General features: G+C 42.5%; 1 protein-coding gene across 3 annotated transcripts in view; it reads right to left on the bottom strand.

The window, feature by feature from the left end:
* The window catches only part of LOC135203157 (dolichyl-diphosphooligosaccharide--protein glycosyltransferase subunit 2-like), a 77409-nt gene that overhangs the window by 38836 nt on the left and 21461 nt on the right, over window positions 1–17112 (bottom strand). For all 3 annotated transcript variants that reach the window (XM_064232834.1, XM_064232835.1, XM_064232836.1), the window contains exons 5-6: window positions 7765–7904; window positions 7198–7369 (exon numbers count right to left, since the gene is read on the bottom strand). In XM_064232834.1, coding sequence (XP_064088904.1) covers window positions 7198–7369; window positions 7765–7904 — 312 coding nt within the window. The remainder of the gene's footprint in view (window positions 1–7197; window positions 7370–7764; window positions 7905–17112) is intronic.

Genomic DNA, 17112 nt, shown 5'->3' with positions numbered 1-17112 from the left:
TATAATCTACTTGCTAACTTACATAAGGAAAGCCTTTAAAGAGTATAAATAATTAAGTGTGCAACAACTGTACACATAATTATGTGCGCACCTAGGTGAACACATTTTCATTGTACCGAGTTTGGCGAATTTTAGTAATTGCTTAAGACCCACAAAAAACAAAAGTAGATTGCATACTCCAAAATGTGACAAGACTAACATTTCTCTTGGTCTTAAATTTAGTGGACCTACAGTGGGTTCCAATCTTAAAGGCTTTTTGACCAAATGCCACTTGATAAGAGATAAGACATAAAGGTGGTGTATAGCAATTCAGCAAGCAATACCAGTTACAGAATGACAGGCTACACGAATCAATATTCAACCAACCCACAAAAATGACAATACAGTTTTAACAAAGTAGATGACTGACGAAGAAACCAAGTAATTGTATACAATGAACCCCTGTCATCGAAGGGGATGCATACCAGACACCCCCCCAATTAGCTGGAATCTGCGAATAATCGGAACCCCCTCTAAAAATGCTTATAACTGCCTATCTTGAAAGTTCAAATACCAAATGTACACTGAAAAGTACAATCCTATATCAAATATATCTTAAATCATTCTTCTAATGCCCAACCTTCCTCCTCACATCACAATTAAAAAGGCAAAAGACAAGGGAAAATTTTGTTGTTTCATTTTTTTTTAATGACTTCCTATAGAAATGCATAAATATTGTAATAACAGTGTACTATTATTATTATTATTTAGTCTTATTAATATTTGAAAATTAGTATTTATTAAGAATTAGGTAAGTCATTTATTTATTTATCATACTCAAGTATTAATCAATATCAATATTTGAAAACTATTAAATCATTTCTGTACCATAAAATGTATTTAGTCATGAAAATAACATCAAGATACACTACCGTACCATTGTTTCCACGTATATGGCGATCTTTAAATCCTATAATTCACCCCTAAAAATTGGGGGTTGTCTTGTACTACAATTCTAGACATCAAACCTTGAATTCTAAGATATGTATTGGTAAGCTAGACTCGGTCTCGGTGCAATAACCACCAACATACATGCAGATTCACATTATGAAATAAACCGATAATAAAGGTAACAAAACCATTTTTACCTTGTATATTATTGACTTATCTTCATAAATACAGTGAACCCATGTATTCACACACACCGGACTTACAAACTCATGTATTCACAGATTTCTCTCTGGAACATATACCCCATTATTCTTGGAAAATTTGCCTAATTGCGGTATTTTTCTATGAGAAATATCCACAAAATGATATTGTTATGATACAATAAAGTTTTATACATACTTACCTGGCAGATATATACATAGCTATCACTCCGTCGTCCGACAGAAATTCGAAATTCGCGGCACACGCGGCAGGTAGGTCAGGTGATCTACCCCCCCCCCGCCGCTGGGTGGCGGGAATAGGAACCATACCCGTTTTCTAATTCATAATTTTTCTTCCAGCTGTCTCCTGAGGGGAGGCTGGGAGGGCCATTTAATTGTATATATCTGCCAGGTAAGTATGTATAAAACTTTATTGTATCATAACAATATCATTTTTATACATTCAACTTACCCGTCAGATATATACATAGCTGATTCACACCATTGGTGGAGGGTAAAAGACAGCTATTACTGAATATACAGGTAAACAACATACGTTGTAGGTAATAAATAAATAAAACCTTGGTTCCTATGTGTTTAGACGAAGGGTCGACTTCCTAGCTATTGCTAGTAGTCTGCTTCGTCTCAAGAGCCTCAGCGAGGATGTGACCTATGGCTAAGAGTTCTTGTAGATCTGTCAATGGGGTCTTATCCACTTACTTGACAGAATCTAGTGGTCATTTGTCAATGGGGTCTTATCCACTTACATGACAATACACCAATGCCTATTGGCATACTTTAAGGAGCACAACACCGATCCCGATCACCTGATCCTAACACGAGGGTTTGTGCTTAATTTGAAAAGAGCTATCCCCAAACCCATTTCAAATAAACCCAGAAAATAATACACTTATGTTGTTAAAAAAAAATATATTTCACTAGTTAAGGATCAGTGTCGTCTCCCTATCCCAGCAACGCATCCGTGGACACTTATAATAAAGAGAGAAGGATCTCTCATAGGCCCACTTGATCTCCTTCGTGCAAAGAGGAGTCAACACAGAGTTGCATCTCCCGTTATTACAGCTAATATGTCTCTCAAGACATATTGTTATGGAAAGAACAAGAATTGTTAAAAGCCCGCACTTCAAGCGCTTTTAATTCTTAGCTGTTTGAAGTAAACGTCGAGTTACTCAAGAAGTGCTTTAGAGATTCCACTGTTCCAAAGAAGACCAGGGCTTTCTTTGAAATAGAACTCTTCTGAATGAAGCCCAGAGCCTGGCTTGCGCCTGGCTGGCGCTTCGCGCCTGCCTGGCTCCTCGCGCCTGCCTGGCGTCTCGCGCCTGCCTGGCGTCTCGCGCCTGGCTGGCGTCTCGCGCCTGGCTGTTGCCTCGCGCCTGGCTGTTGCCTCGCGCCTGGCTGGCGTTTCACTTTGAGCTTATGGCCTCCGTAACCAGGGGAGGTAATTTTAGTCAGCTACATCCAGTAGACGATAGGAAATCTAATAGTCCGAGAGACCAGTCTTCCTCCGAGGAGGATCATACTTGATACTTCCGTTGCTAACGAGCACTCTTCCTACATGTTGAAGAGTTCTCTTGTTGCAAAATCTTCCCTATCCTTGTACGAAGGCAGGGAAAGAGCCTGGAAGTCTAAGGAGATTCTGAGCTGAAATTGGGAGGATTCCTGATTTCTAGCTCTTTAAATATCTCTACGAACCTTCTGGGAAGTGGTTTTTTTTAAGCCCTCATCGTATTCCAAAGACTCTGTCAGCAAACGTTTAAACCTTATCTCCTTTTGTAGATGAGAATGTAAATACATTGCCTGGACAACAAATCCTTTATCTGAAAGCGTTGATCCAGGAATAAAAGGTTTTAGTTCTTTTGCCAAACATACCATGCTGGCAGGAACCCATTGCCTAGTCTTTCTAGAATTTGATTCCAGATTCCAAGCCCAAAATTTCACTTGTCATTTTGGTCCTTTAGTACCAAGAGAAACATTGATGAGGAGCAGTTCCCTCTTGTCAGAACGGCGGAATCTGAGGCCCAAATAGGATCCCATTGTAATTATAAGATCTCCTAGTCTTGTCGTATAGAGGTATTGTATAAGATCCCGAAGATCTTAATGCTCTGCTATCTCCAATTCCCTTTATAGAGACAGAGTATATAGCCTTTTACTGCGTTCTTTGATAGCAGAAATATACCAAGGTGATTCTTCCCTCTGAAAGGGAAGAAAAAACCGCTATGTGGTTCACAGAGGTAATCGAAGAGGACAGTTTCCTCATTCCCTCTCGCACGATCTGCAGTAATCATATATCTTATTCATGACTACTGTCATTACCTTGAAACATCCTCTCATTCCTGTCCACTTCTGGTCAGTCTGCACGCAGACAGACTCAGAGTGGAGAGGTTGTTAAGGTCCATTTAAAAATAGATGCTGAAAGAATATTCAGAACTGTGTCTTGGAAAGACTTCAAAAACTTGCTGTGAGAAGAACGTGACCTCTGTGAATCCAACCTCTCTAAGTCTAAAATGAGGCATAACGTATTATCCTCTCTTTCTTTGACGCTCTTTGTCTTACATTCTGTTAAAGAGTTTATATTGTAGGGGAAAAAACAAAAAGACTAAATTTTATTCCCTTTCTATAAAATAAAGATGGCGTAAATTGCTACCTCTCTCTCATATTCTTTCTTCCCTTCCTTGTGCCTGGGCAACGAGAGAACGGAAAATTCTATCATCGTTCTTCAGCAAAACAACAAATTATTATTATCCTATTCTCCTAATAAATGATCCAGGATCGAGGAGAATCATTCAAGATTCCTATCCTAGGACATCAGGCCGTAATGTACGGTTCAGATACTTGAAAGAGTCTCTCATCCAATACTGAGAGCTCCTACAAGTCTTTTCCAGTACCAAAACATTACAAGGTCTCCCTTGTTATATGTTTACATAGGAGTAGGATAATATAACATCCTGTTAATAACAATGAAAGAGGAGAAAGAGGAGCTGCATTTTTCAAGGGACTAGCCAAAAACGTGCAATAAAAAAGGGGTTGCCAAGGTCTTTCTAAAACCTGCACCCAGATTAACTTATGAGTCCGATATATTTTCTATCACTTGTCTCATAAGGTTGAGGAAAACGAGAGACTTCTAACGATATTGGTTCTCTTCACCATGTAAAGGGATATAAAGCAGAAGAAGTCCCACTTATCCTGACACGAACTACGTTCGCCTGTGCGATTCTAGAATAATTGTCAGTTAAAGGGGGAGGGTTGATTCTGGCAAAGAAAGTTTCTCCCAAAACAACTCCTTTTTCCAGGAAAGAAGTCGCTCATGCGACCACTATATCACCTGACATGAGAAGTCTGTTCTTGTTAGAGACTTCCGCAATTTCAGTTTATCCTGACAAGGGCCACGGCCGCCTGTGCGATAACTTGTGTCCCTGTCAGGAAAAAACTGATCTTGTGTCAGTTCTCAAAGAGGAAACTCTTGGAAAGTCTATCTCCAAATACTGAGAATTTGGAGATCCTGATGTCTTGCGCTTGGTTGGCGCCTCGCTCCTGGGAGGCGTCCTGCTTTCTAGTTGACCGTCTCTGCGCCTTCGAAGCGTCCTGGCGCTTGCCTAGCGCCCTGCTCCTGGGAGGCGTCATGCTTCTGGCTGGCGTCAACCGCTTAGGAGCGTCCTCGCGCTTGCCTGACGACTCTCTCCTGAGAGGCGTCCTGCTTCTTGTTGACGTCTCGCGCCTCGAAGCGTCCTGGCTCCTGGGAGGCGTCATGCTTCTGGCTGGCGTCAACCGCTTTGGAGCGTCCTGACGCTTGCCTGACGACTCTCTCCTGAGAGGTGTCCTGCTTTTTGTTGACGTCTCGCGCCTCGTAGCGTCCTGGCGTTTGCCTCGCACCTCGCTCCTGGGAGGCGTCATGCTTCTGGCTGGCGTCAACCAACCGCTTTGGAGCGTCCTGACGCTTGCCTGGCGACTCTCTCCTGAGAGGCGTCCTGCTTCTTGTTGACGTCTCGGCGCCCTCGTAGCGTCCTGGCACTTGCCTGGCGCCTCGCTCCTGGGAGGCGTCCTGCTTCTGGTTGGCGTCACGCGCCTCGTAGCGTCCTCGCTTAATTCTTTTTCCGTATGCCGAACCAAAGATCCATTACTTCCCTGTAAAAGTTAGCCCAGACGATCGATGGCGATGAAACACGAAAATCCATCAGGAGGAACCGCAAACGTTGTTTACATTCCAGCGACAGAAAAATTATGAATTAGAAAACGGGTATGGTTCCTATTCCCGCCACCCAGCGGCGGGGGGGTAGATCACCTGACCTACCTGCCGCGTGTGCCGCGAATTTCGAATTTCTGTCGGACGACGGAGTGATAGCTATGTATATACTGACGGGTAAGTTTGAATGTATAAAAATCCTGTTTCTTTTAATCAATTTCATCATAAAATGCACTTTTTGTGTGAAACTATTAACAAAATACAGTTTTGAGTGTTTTTAAAGGATTTTAACTACTCTCAGACTCCAGCTATTTCCAAGGGTCTGGTACGCATCCCCTGCGAATACGGAGGAAACACTGTACTCTATATCAATGAAACCAACTTTTATCTGTGCGATCCCAGCTCAGAAAGTGTATACATGAGTTACGGTTGCGCTCACAGCAACCTTTATCTTTCGGTAACCTTTCAGAAATTTCAATGAAAGAGTAATTACAGTTATGTTATCCCCAATGTAATTACAGTTATGTTATGTTATCCTAAATGTAATTATGGTAGTAATAACATAAAGGATAACATATTAATTTTTAATTTCATGAGATATTCTATTTTCACATTCCCCTGCACTTTTATAACAAAATTGCAGCGAATATGAAGTGAGGCAGCATGCAAAGCTGTTTGTAATTGTTTAGAACAATTCAGTCATATGAGTGATAATTGTGTTTGATAATTATCGTTCATTATTGTATTGCTCTCAGCGGTTGTTTGAGAATGGCAATGAAACGTAAACAAAACATAGTTTCCCTTCTAGGCAACGTATGTATGAAAAAATATAGAATCAGCTTTGTTAAACCAACTTTGATAATTTACGAAAGGAGTGTATCATATTCAGAATTAAGTTCCATTATTTAAAGACTGTAAACAAAACCAGAACGCAAATGGCGTATCATCGCTCTGTTCATATGTATTGCATCTCTGTCTCACATAATGTCTTTTTGTGAATTTTCTCATAAATATACCAAGGGGTTGTGCTGTTGGTTTATGCTCTTGTCTTTTACAATAGTATGTCAGTTGAAAATGTAACTTGCAAGGAAAAGTGCAAAGGAATATTAGACAAAATATGTAAAAAATAAAAGTTACGAATCTTCATTCTCGGTAAATTTATGCATATATTTTTCAACAAATCTGTTAAGAATTTTTTATTTTATTTCTTATATTTTAATATTGTGTGAGCTGTAATTAGAATTTTCCAAATAAAACAAAATTATTTATTAGAAAAACCATATATAAGTTGGTAAAATATTTGCTTGTATTGTAAAAGAGGCACCACAAGAGGTTGTAAATTGTAGTCATTTTCAACTTCTCGTGGAAGTTAGGGAAAATTTTTTAATTTTTTTTTCTTTCACCATATGCATTTGCATATCTTCCTCTTTCCATTGATGTGATTTTTTTGTAAATTGGCTAACCTCAAACTTTACCTGGCCTGAGGAGTTTCATATCGATATATTTACCTGTCCAGTAAGGGTTCAACCCTGCCGATTCTCAATAGTGGCTTCCATAAGTAAAAATAAAATACATTTTTGTTCATCCCTCAAGCAATGGAGGTCTCAAGAAAGAATACTAGTATATTATTTTAGTTATGTAATTACTAGATAATTTACGTATACAAAACTCCTCTTTAAACTTTACCCAACTGTTGAGTGATCAAAACAGCTTACTTCCAAAATCATATCCATGCCACAGGTTTGTCTGCTTAAAATGCCTGCAGTGAAGCTTACTTAAAACAACCACACTAAAATCTACACTACACATGTAAAATCTTACTAGGAAATACTCTAGATTAAAAAAACAAAATTGTTTTTCCCTTACCTGTTAGTAGTAAACATTGAAACTGCCTCCAATAAATAATATACACCTTTCCCAACTTGAACAGACTTTCTTGACATTAAATAGTTGGCAAATTTAACAGCCTGTTCAGGTTTTATTGGCGGTGCTTTGTTTGAAGTTTCAGCAAGCTTATATGCTCCACTCAACACTAATGCTGTTAAAAGGAAATAATACCAAATTTACTTTATATGGCAATAAAACAACTATCTTTATACTCAATGACATAATTATACATGGTATAGAGCACTGTTAAACCTATAATATACTAGTATAGTGTTTCTTACTGAATTACACTTCAGAAATCATAGCATCACTTCCACCCCCCAAAAGTACACTGTAAATTCTCACTCACAATCACATGCCAGTTTTGTACAGCATCAAGTCATGTATCATTAAACCATCTTTAAAATCTCTTGAAGTGCTAATCTTTTCACTAATTATATACTGCACTGTTCAAAACAATCCCATTTCTGACCACTTTTCTGAATTGGTCTTATCAGTATCATTCCTGTAGGATAAGTAGCAAAACCAAAATGTTCAGAAACTAACCTGTTATCGAGAGGCCGCCTTCAAACTGTAGCATCCGACCATCTACTTCATCTGCTTGAACAATGGCATCTTCAATCCTTTCAAAAATGCTGCTGACTTCTCCCTTCAACTGTGCCCCAACGTGGAAGGCATATCCAAGGCTGAAAAAGCAGAAAAGAAATCTGGTTAAAATGTGACAATCCTTTTCTTGAGAACTTCTATCCTTTGCTCATGGTTTCTAAGCCTTCCTACTACTGTTTACTCTTCCATATTTACCACAATAAATCTCATTCACAAAAACTAAAGACTTTATACAAAATTCATTGAGGGAGTTGCTGTTTTTAAAGTCTTTTCTAAGTGTTTTTAACATTACTAACATTCACTGTACAGCTCACTGCAAATATTGGCAGATTTTTTATGGATGTCCTTTTAACAACATATATCTAAACAATAAATCATTACAAATTTTTGTATTAATTGCAGAGAAAAATAATGTTGTTTATATACAGTATACATGATAATAATAAAGAAAAAAACAAATTTTCCAGAATTTTCGAAGACACTCTTCTGGAATTTGTAAATTAAAATAATTGTGCATTCGTATAGTTTCACCATTCTAATGTTTCAGATGATCATAGACACATCTATTCGGTTGTAGAGTTGTATTGTTCTTTGCTGTAGTTTGGGTTTTATTAAAGGTGTTGCGTACCTAATATGGACAAAATAGATGTGGTTATATATGGTTCATGTCACCAAAATTGATTAAAAAAACATTTCCGTAGGTAGTGTCCCACAACGGTCACACTTTGGATAGGCCAATAAGGCTCATATCTCACAGAGAGAGAGAGAGAGAGAGAGAGAGAGAGAGGAGAGAGAGAGAGAGAGAGAGAGAGAGAGAGAGAGAGAGAGAGAAATTATTTTTCTGATGATAGGGCTACAACACAAAACTACCATATATATATTTCGTGAATGAATAGTACATTAATGATAAAAAAATGATTTAGTGCACTAATTACAGTAGTAATGTACTGTAATATTAATGTCTGCATTCCGAGACTCAGCTCATCGATGCTAATTACCGAAAGAATTATTTGGGAAAATAATTCAGCAGCTGTAAGAAACTAATTTATTAATGGGATTATTTTTTATTTCATACATGCAAGAGAAGAGAGAGATGCGAGATAGAGGAGAGAGGAGAGAGAGAGACGAGATAAGAGAGAGAGAGAGAGAGAGAGAGAGAGAGAGAGAGAGAGAAATTTGTTAATAAATTTAGGGGAGATGGCAGGGACTAACCATAATTCGAAATAAACCAAGAACTTTCTATAGTATAAATAATGTTTTGTCATAAATGTATTAGTAGATAATCATGACTTAACAAACCTAGCATTTTGTTTGGAGGTACATATTTGTCCCATCATTCTAAACTACCCACATAATTTACATATGCTCTATACAATAGTACAATCTTAAAATACGTACCTGTACAGTAAATATAAGTTCAAAATCATTTAATACACAGGAAAATATCAACATATATAAAATGTAAGCACAGAATGATGTGCTAAGTTATGGAAGCCAAAGAAAACATGTGTCTGAATGATGGGGATACTAATTAACAATTGTGGGCTGGTACATAATTTTACAACATGACTTTGAAATATTAAGGTATTTTGGGATGATAGTTTGAAGTAAATTTTTGTTTGAATTGTCAAGTATGGCAAAGAACTGTTAAAATTAGTTGTTGTTTTGGAACAGAATACAGATTTTAGGCCAAAGGCCAATTGCTGGGACCAACGGGGTGATTCAGCAAGTTGTTTTAGGGGTGTATACATAGCCTAATTTAGAGTACCAGTAGTAGGTGAGTACTGTAATGCAAGGTTACTTTGGTGTTTTGGGATGATGGTTTGGGATGTATTTTTGTTAGAATGTTAAAATAGGCCGTCATAAGCATTTTAGTTTTTAGAGGGGATTTTTGTATTTCCACAGAAGGTTTTGGAACCTATTCCCACGTAAATATGGGAAGCACTGTATATATGATATTGTTAAACTACAATAAAGTTTTGTACATACTTACCTGGCAGATATATACTTAGCTATAGTCTCCGACGTTCCCGACAGAATTTCAAATCTCGCGGCACACGCGACAGGTAGGTCAGGTGGTCTACCTTACCCGCCGCTGGGTGGCGGATGTACGAACCACTCCCGTAAGCTTGTCAGATTTTTCTCTTCCACCTGTCTCCTGAGGGGAGGCTGGGTGGGCCATTAATCGTATATATCTGCCAGGTAAGTATGTACAAAACTTTATTGTAGTTTAACAATATCATTTTTGTACATGAACTTCCCTGACAGATATATACTTAGCTGATTGGCACCCTTGGTGGAGGGTAAGAGACAGCTCAATAATACAGGTAAGACGGGAAACAACTAATGTTGTAGGATATAAAAACCTTGGTTCTCACCTTTTCAGGATGAAGACTTCATAGATACTATCTCTGAGTCTGCATTGCCTGGAGAGCTACAGCTAGGACGTGACCTGATGCTGAAAGACTCTAGGATCTACCACTGGGATATGTGATCCCCTATTGTGGTAGAATCCAAGTCGGATGCTGTTAGAGGGACCTTGTCCGCTTACCTAACAGATCCTTACCACTACCTCTGCAAGGAGCCAAAACCCACCAGACCACCTAACCAAAATACAAAGGGTTAATATTACGACAAAAAGAGGTGCCTCCTGCAACCTCTTTCAGACAACCAAAAACAACAATGATATTGTTATTTTACAATAAAGTTTTGTACATACTTACCTGGCAGACATATACTTAGCTTACGTCTCTGACGTCACGACAGAATTCAAAACTCGCGGCTAACGCGACAGGTAGGTCAGGTGATCTACCTTACCCGCCGCTGGGAGGCGGGTGTAAGAACCATCATACCTTTCTTGCCAGATTTTTTCTCTCTTATACCTGTCTCCTGAGGGGAGGCTGGGCGGGCCATCAATCGTATATGTCTGCCAGGTAAGTATGTACAAAACTTTATTGTAAAATAACAATATCATTTTTGTACATGAACTTTCCTGTCAGACATATACTTAGCTGATTGACACCCTTGGTGGAGGGTACAAGACAGAAAATAACAAAGAAAAGGTAAACAACACCTGTTGTAGGATAAACATAACCTTGGTTCTTACCTGTTTAGGCTGAAGACTTCATAGATACTGTCTATTAGTCTGCATAGCCATAAGAGCTTACAGCGAGGGCGTGACCTACAGCTGAAAAGACTCTTTGGGTCTACTAATGGGACTTGATATCCGCTTACTTAGTAGAATCCAAGTCGGATCATGTCAATGGGGCGTTCGCCCTTCTTCTATGACAGAACCTGTCCACTACCAACGCAGGGACTTCAAACCAAATCCGATCACCTAACCAAACTAATGTTATTAGCATTACGAAACGAAAAAAGATGCCTACCTGCATCATTTTTCATACAACCATATGAACTCAATTACCAAAAAAAAAAAAAAAAAACACAAGGGGAAAAAAAAACTACTAAAGGATATGTTCAGCTCCCTGCCCCAGCACCGAATCCGCCGATACGTACGGGCCTAACGCGAAGCACTCGTCGTACGTAATACTGACGTCTTTTAGGTAGTGGTTGGCGAATACTGAATTACATCTCCAGGAATGTAGTTTTCATCAGATTCTGAAGAGACATATTCTTCTTAAAGGCCAAGGAAGTTGCTATTGCTCTCACTTCATGAGCCTTGACTTTTAAGAGCTTGAAATGTTCTTCATCACAAGATCTATGTGCTTCTTTCACAACACTTCTAATGAAGAAAGACAGCGCATTTTTCGACAATGGTCTGCTGGGGTCCTTTACAGAGCACCATAGTCTGTCCTCAATGCCCTTAAGGGTTTTCTTCTTCTGAAGGTAGTATTTTAAACTCCTAACAGGGCAAAGCGTTCTTTCAGGTTCCTCCCCTACTAGGGCAGACAAACCACGAACCTCAAAGCTCCTTGGCCAAGGATTTGAGGGGTTCTCATTTTTTGCTAAAAACGAAGGAAGGAAGGAACAAACCACGGAATCTCCTTTGAAACCTACCCTTCCTTCTAGGGCATGAATCTCACTAACCCTTTTAGCAGATGCTAAAGCCATGAGAAAGAGAGCTTTCCTCGTGAGATCTTTGAAGGAGGCTAAATGTGGTGGTTCAAACCTAGCGGACCTCAGGAAGCGAAGAACCACATCCAAGATTCCAACTTGGAACTTCGTTCGAAGTTTTTCTTGGAAGATTCAAAAGATCTTAATAGGTCATGAAGATCTTGTCATTCGAAAGATCTAAATTCCTATGTCTGAACACCGCAGCCAGCATGCTACGGTATCCTTTGATAGTAGATACTGCCAAACCGCATTTTTCTCTGAGGAAAACTAGGAAATCTGCTATCTGAGTCACAGAGGTACTGGAAGAGGAAAACTTCTTGTTCCTGCACCAACGGCGAAAGACGTCCCACTTCGACTGGTAGACTTTAAGGGTCGAAGGTCTTCTAGCTGAGGCGATAGCCTTAGCAGCTTTTGTCGAAAACCCCTTCGCTCTGACAAGACTTTTGACAGTCGAAAGCCAGTCAGATTGAGAGCGGGGAGGTTTCTGTGATACCTGTCGAAGTGGGTTGGGGTTGTTTGAGCAAATCTTGTCTTTGTGGAAGTGCTCTTGGAAAGTCCACCAACCATTCCAGTACCTCTGTGAACCAATCTGGGCGGGCCAGAACGGAGCTACTAGCGTCATTCTTGTCCTCTCCGAGATAGCAAATTTCTTGAGGGTTTGTCCTAGTACTTTGAAGGGGGGAAAGGCGTAGACGTCTAACCCTGTCCAATCTAGGAGAAACGCATCCACTGAAACTGCTCCTGGGTCTGAGATCGGGGAGCAATAAAGTTCGATTCTTGCGTTCTTGCTGTTGCAAAGATCGATGTGAGGTCTGCCCATCTTCTCCACAAGGTCTTGGCATACTTCTGAGTGGAGGGTCCACTCGGAAGGCAGGAGTTGATTCTTCCTAGCTCAGGAGATCGGCCTGACGTTCCTTTCTCCCTGTACGAATCTGGTGAGAAGACTGATTTTCCTCGTTTGAGACCACAGCAGAAGATCCCTTGCTGTTTCGTACAGGGAGAAGGAGTGCGTCCCCCCCTGTTTCTTGATGTACGCCAAGGCTGTTGTGTTGTCCGAATTGACCTGCACTACTGCATTCCGGACGTGGGGTATCGCAAGGCTTTCAAATGCCATCCAGGATGCCATCAACTCTTTCTTGTTGATGTGCCAGGACACCTGATCCCCCTTCCAGGTGCCTGACACTTCTCTTGTCCCGAGTGTCGCTCCCCAACCTGCCTCCGATGCGTCGGAAAACAACACATGGCTGGGGTTCGGCATGTAGAGAGACATTCCTTCCACAAATCGAAGTGGGTCGTTCCACCACCGAAGGTCTCTCTTGATTCCTCTTGAGATCTTGAAGGAGAACTCCAGATCTAGGGAGAGACGCCTCCAGTTCTGGTATAGGAAGAACTGTAGAGGCCTGAGATGCAACCCTTCCTAGAGAAACGAATTGCTCCAGCGAGGAGAGTGTCCCCAGCAGACTCATCCACTCCTCGTGTGCATGCATCTTTCTCTAGGAAGGTCGTTATTTTCTCGTAGCAACGAGCTATCCTCTCTGGCGACGGAAAAGCCCGAAAAGCCAGAGAAGCTATCCCGAAATCCCCAGATAGATCCTCTCTTGACTGGGGATTAAGTTGAGACTTCTGGAAGTTCACCAGAAGTCCCAGCGAACTTGCCAATGTAAGGGTCTTTTGAAGGTCCTCCAGACATCTTTCTTGAGACTCTGCTCTGATTAGCAGTCGTCGAGATAAAGCGAACAGACCCTCACTCCCTCCAAATGTAGCCACTGCGCCAACGTTCTTCATTAACCCCGTGAAAACTTTTTGGGGTGCAGTTGATAGGCCGAAGCACAAGGCCGTTGAATTGGAAGATGTTTCCTCCCATCATGAATCGTAGATACTTCCGTGAAGAAGGATGGATCGGCACATGAAAGTAAGCGTCCTGAAGGTCTATAGACACCATCCAGTCCCCTGGACGAAGAGCCCCTAACACTGATGAAGTTGTCTCCATGGCGAACTTCCTCTTTTCCACAAAGACGTTCAGGGCGCTTACATCCAACACCGGTCTCCATCCTCCTGAGTTCTTCGGAACTAGGAACAGTCTGTTGTAAAAGCCCGCAGAGCGGGGGATCTTTCACTAGTTCTATAGCCTCCTTCTCTAGCATGAGATCTACTGCTAGAGAAAGGGTTTGGGTTTGATTCATGATGGGGTCCTTGTACTTGGCTACCAACTCCCTCGGAGTTGTCGTCAATGGTGGTCTTGACGAGAAGGAATGAGGTATCCTTTTCTGACAATCGATAGGGACCAATTGTCCGCCCCTTTGTGGGCCCAGACGTCGGCAAATTTCAGTAGTCTGGCACCCACTGATGTCTGGAGTCCTTGACCGCTATTTCTTCCCTCTGACTGACTTCGAGAAGGTTTTTACCTCTCTTAAAAGATCTAGTCCCGTCTGGTTGCCAGAACCTCTCGGGTCCCCCCTCCTCGAAACGGGCTCCTGTCTCAGAGGAGTCTCTTTCTTGGTCTTGGGTTGGAAGACAGAGCGAGGTTTCCTGGCCGCCTGGGCTAACATGTCCTGAGTAGCCTTAGCTGAAAGGGCACTCGATACATCTTGGATAATTTTCTTGGGGAACAGAAGAGGAGAGAGTTGAGCATACAAGAGCGATGCCCTTTGTGGCATGAGACACTGCCTTCGTGAGAAACGAACAGTAGTACCGACCGCTTTTCTTAAAGCCCACTCCAAGCTCCAAACCAGTGATGGAGACTTCACTCGATCCGTCTCTCACTGCTTTATCCATGCAAGTGAGTACACAGTTAAGATCTTCAGGAGACAGAGCATCTGGGGTCTTGGTCTTATTAGCCAGCACACCTAAAGACCAATCAAGGAAGTTGAAAACTTCCAGGACTCGGAACATTCCCTTCAGTAAGTGGTCAAGTTCGTTCATTCCCCACGTAGTCTTGGCGGACAAGAGGGCGGAACGACGAGCAGCATCCACTAATGAAGAGAAGTCCGAGTCCGCAGCACGAAGGGAGAGCGAGGCCTAAAGGTTCTCCCGATTCGTACCAGAATCCCAATCTGCCGGTCAGTTTAGACGGAGGGAAAGAAAAAACCGTCTTCCCTTTCTCTTCCTTCGAAAGGAGCCATTCTCCAAAACTCTCAGCGCCTTCTTCATGGAAACAGTAGGTTTCATCCTAACACAAGACGAAACCTTCGACGTCTTCGAAGTGGAGAATAACGAAAGAGGAGAAGGGGCCAGCCACGGAGAAAGAATATCTCCAAACTCTTGCAGGGAGTAACTCTGTAAGTTCTTATAGGAGGAAACTGAGGCGTCTTTTGTCCTTCCTTTCTTCTGAGGGGTCCTGTTCCTCCTGAGCCGAAGAGCCTTCCTGATCCTTAGAGGCGCGACTATTCTTAAAGGAGTCTCTAGAGGCAGATAGACGTATACGTCTTGGAGACAATGCTTCAGGCAAGTGTCTACTTGCAACATCCTTCTTGTCTGGAGGAGTGCGTTTCCCAGATCCTTGAAGCCTAATAGGAGTCAGGCGGCAGTCAGGTGCAGAGCGCCTGTATGAAGAAGAAATTCTATCAGGCTCTTGGCGCCTATCCAAAGGAGAGCGGCTAACCAGCGAACACTGCGCCTGTCATACGAAAAGCGCCTACCAGGCTCTTGGCGCCTGAAACCGAGGCGAGAGAATCTCTGGCGACGAGCGCCTACTATGTGAGCGCCTACCAGGGGAGAAGCGCCTGCTAGGCTCTCGGCGCCTGACTCGAGGCGAGTAAAAGTCAGGAGAAGAGCGCCTGCCAGGCGAACGCGCCTAACAAGCTCTTGACGCCTGTCCAGCGAAAAGCGCCTGTCCGATTTAGGGCGCTTGTCAGCCGGAGAGTGGAGGCGAGACGAGGAGCGGCTACGAGGTGAGTAGTGCCTACTAGGCTCTTGGCATCCGTCAAGGGGAGCGATCCTGTCTCGAGAAGAGCGTCTGTAGGGTGAGGATCTCCTACGCGCAGTTTGCTCCTTGTCTGAAGGAGAAACTTGTCTGTCAGGCGAATGTCGCTTATACGCAGATTTGATCTTGTCCGAAGCAGAGAGCCTCCTGCGAGAATCCGAACGAACAGTTGAGCGCCTTTCCTCTTCCGCCGAAAAGCGGGAGAGTCAGGAGAGGGGAGCAAGCTTGGACTTCTTTACAGGAAGCGAGACGTCCTTCCTGCGCCGAGAAGACCCGTAAAGAGAGCCAGCCAGAGCCGAAATCTGCGCCTGAAGGTTAGCCAAACACCCTTGCAGGAGAACTCACCAAACTCGTGAACAGGAGAAGAGGCTCGATCTCCGCTAAGTGAACGATACTCCTGAGATCTCTTTCGCTTCTTCGACTTCCACCTCAGGCCTTCCGAAAAATACTTCAGGCTGGAAGGGCGGGCGCAGGGAGCATTCCAGGCTCTTCGAGGGCGCGAGGCTTCCGAAGAGCTCCATCCTCTTTTAGGAGAAGGCGAAGGCGACGACGAAAAGCACTGGCGCAAAATTTCTCTCTTGGAGTGATCCAAGGTAGCCTGGGAACGATCAACAGGAACTACCGAGGGGACGCCTGACCGTTGGGGATGCTCCCTAACCTTCCTGCGGCTTTCGACTTTCCCTCCTCCACTGGGACTGGGAGTCTGGAAGAGGTCTAGGCCTGGAAGCATTAGGGCGCCGATCAGACGCACCCTCCACTGCACTGGGTTGGTTCACTGCACAAATCACTATTGGAATCACTCTTACCTTCTAGTTGCTTGATTTTCCTCTCCATACTGCGAATGGTGGCTTTCATTGAAGCCACTTCCGAAGGCGTATCTTCGGCTTCGGTGCAGGAGCAGGAGCTGAAAAACTGACAAAGGAGCTACTTCCTAAAATAGGATTATCTACATCCAACTCGCTAATACTAGATCTACTACTGCTCCTGGAAGAAGCTTTCCTAACTTTATCCTTTTCAAGCTTCCTCAAGTAGGAAGACAAAGACTTCCATTCATCCTCATTCAGCTTTTCACATTCATTACAAGGGTTATTAAAGGTGCATTCATTCCCTCTACACTTCAAACATACCGTGTGAGGGTCTACCGAAGCTTTCGGTAGCCTCACCTTACAATCAGTCATACAACAAACTCTAAACATAGCAGTTTTCTTAGTATCAACATCAGACATCATGAATCCAAGAAAAATCCAAAGAAAAGTCCAATAACTGTCCACAAATCGCGAAAGCCAGGCCAA

Source organism: Macrobrachium nipponense, chromosome 33 (genome assembly GCF_015104395.2).
Source record: "Macrobrachium nipponense isolate FS-2020 chromosome 33, ASM1510439v2, whole genome shotgun sequence".
NCBI classification, from domain to species: domain Eukaryota; kingdom Metazoa; phylum Arthropoda; class Malacostraca; order Decapoda; family Palaemonidae; genus Macrobrachium; species Macrobrachium nipponense.
The sequence above is the reverse complement of the archived record's forward strand: the minus strand, read 5'-3'. Positions and strand labels throughout refer to the sequence as shown.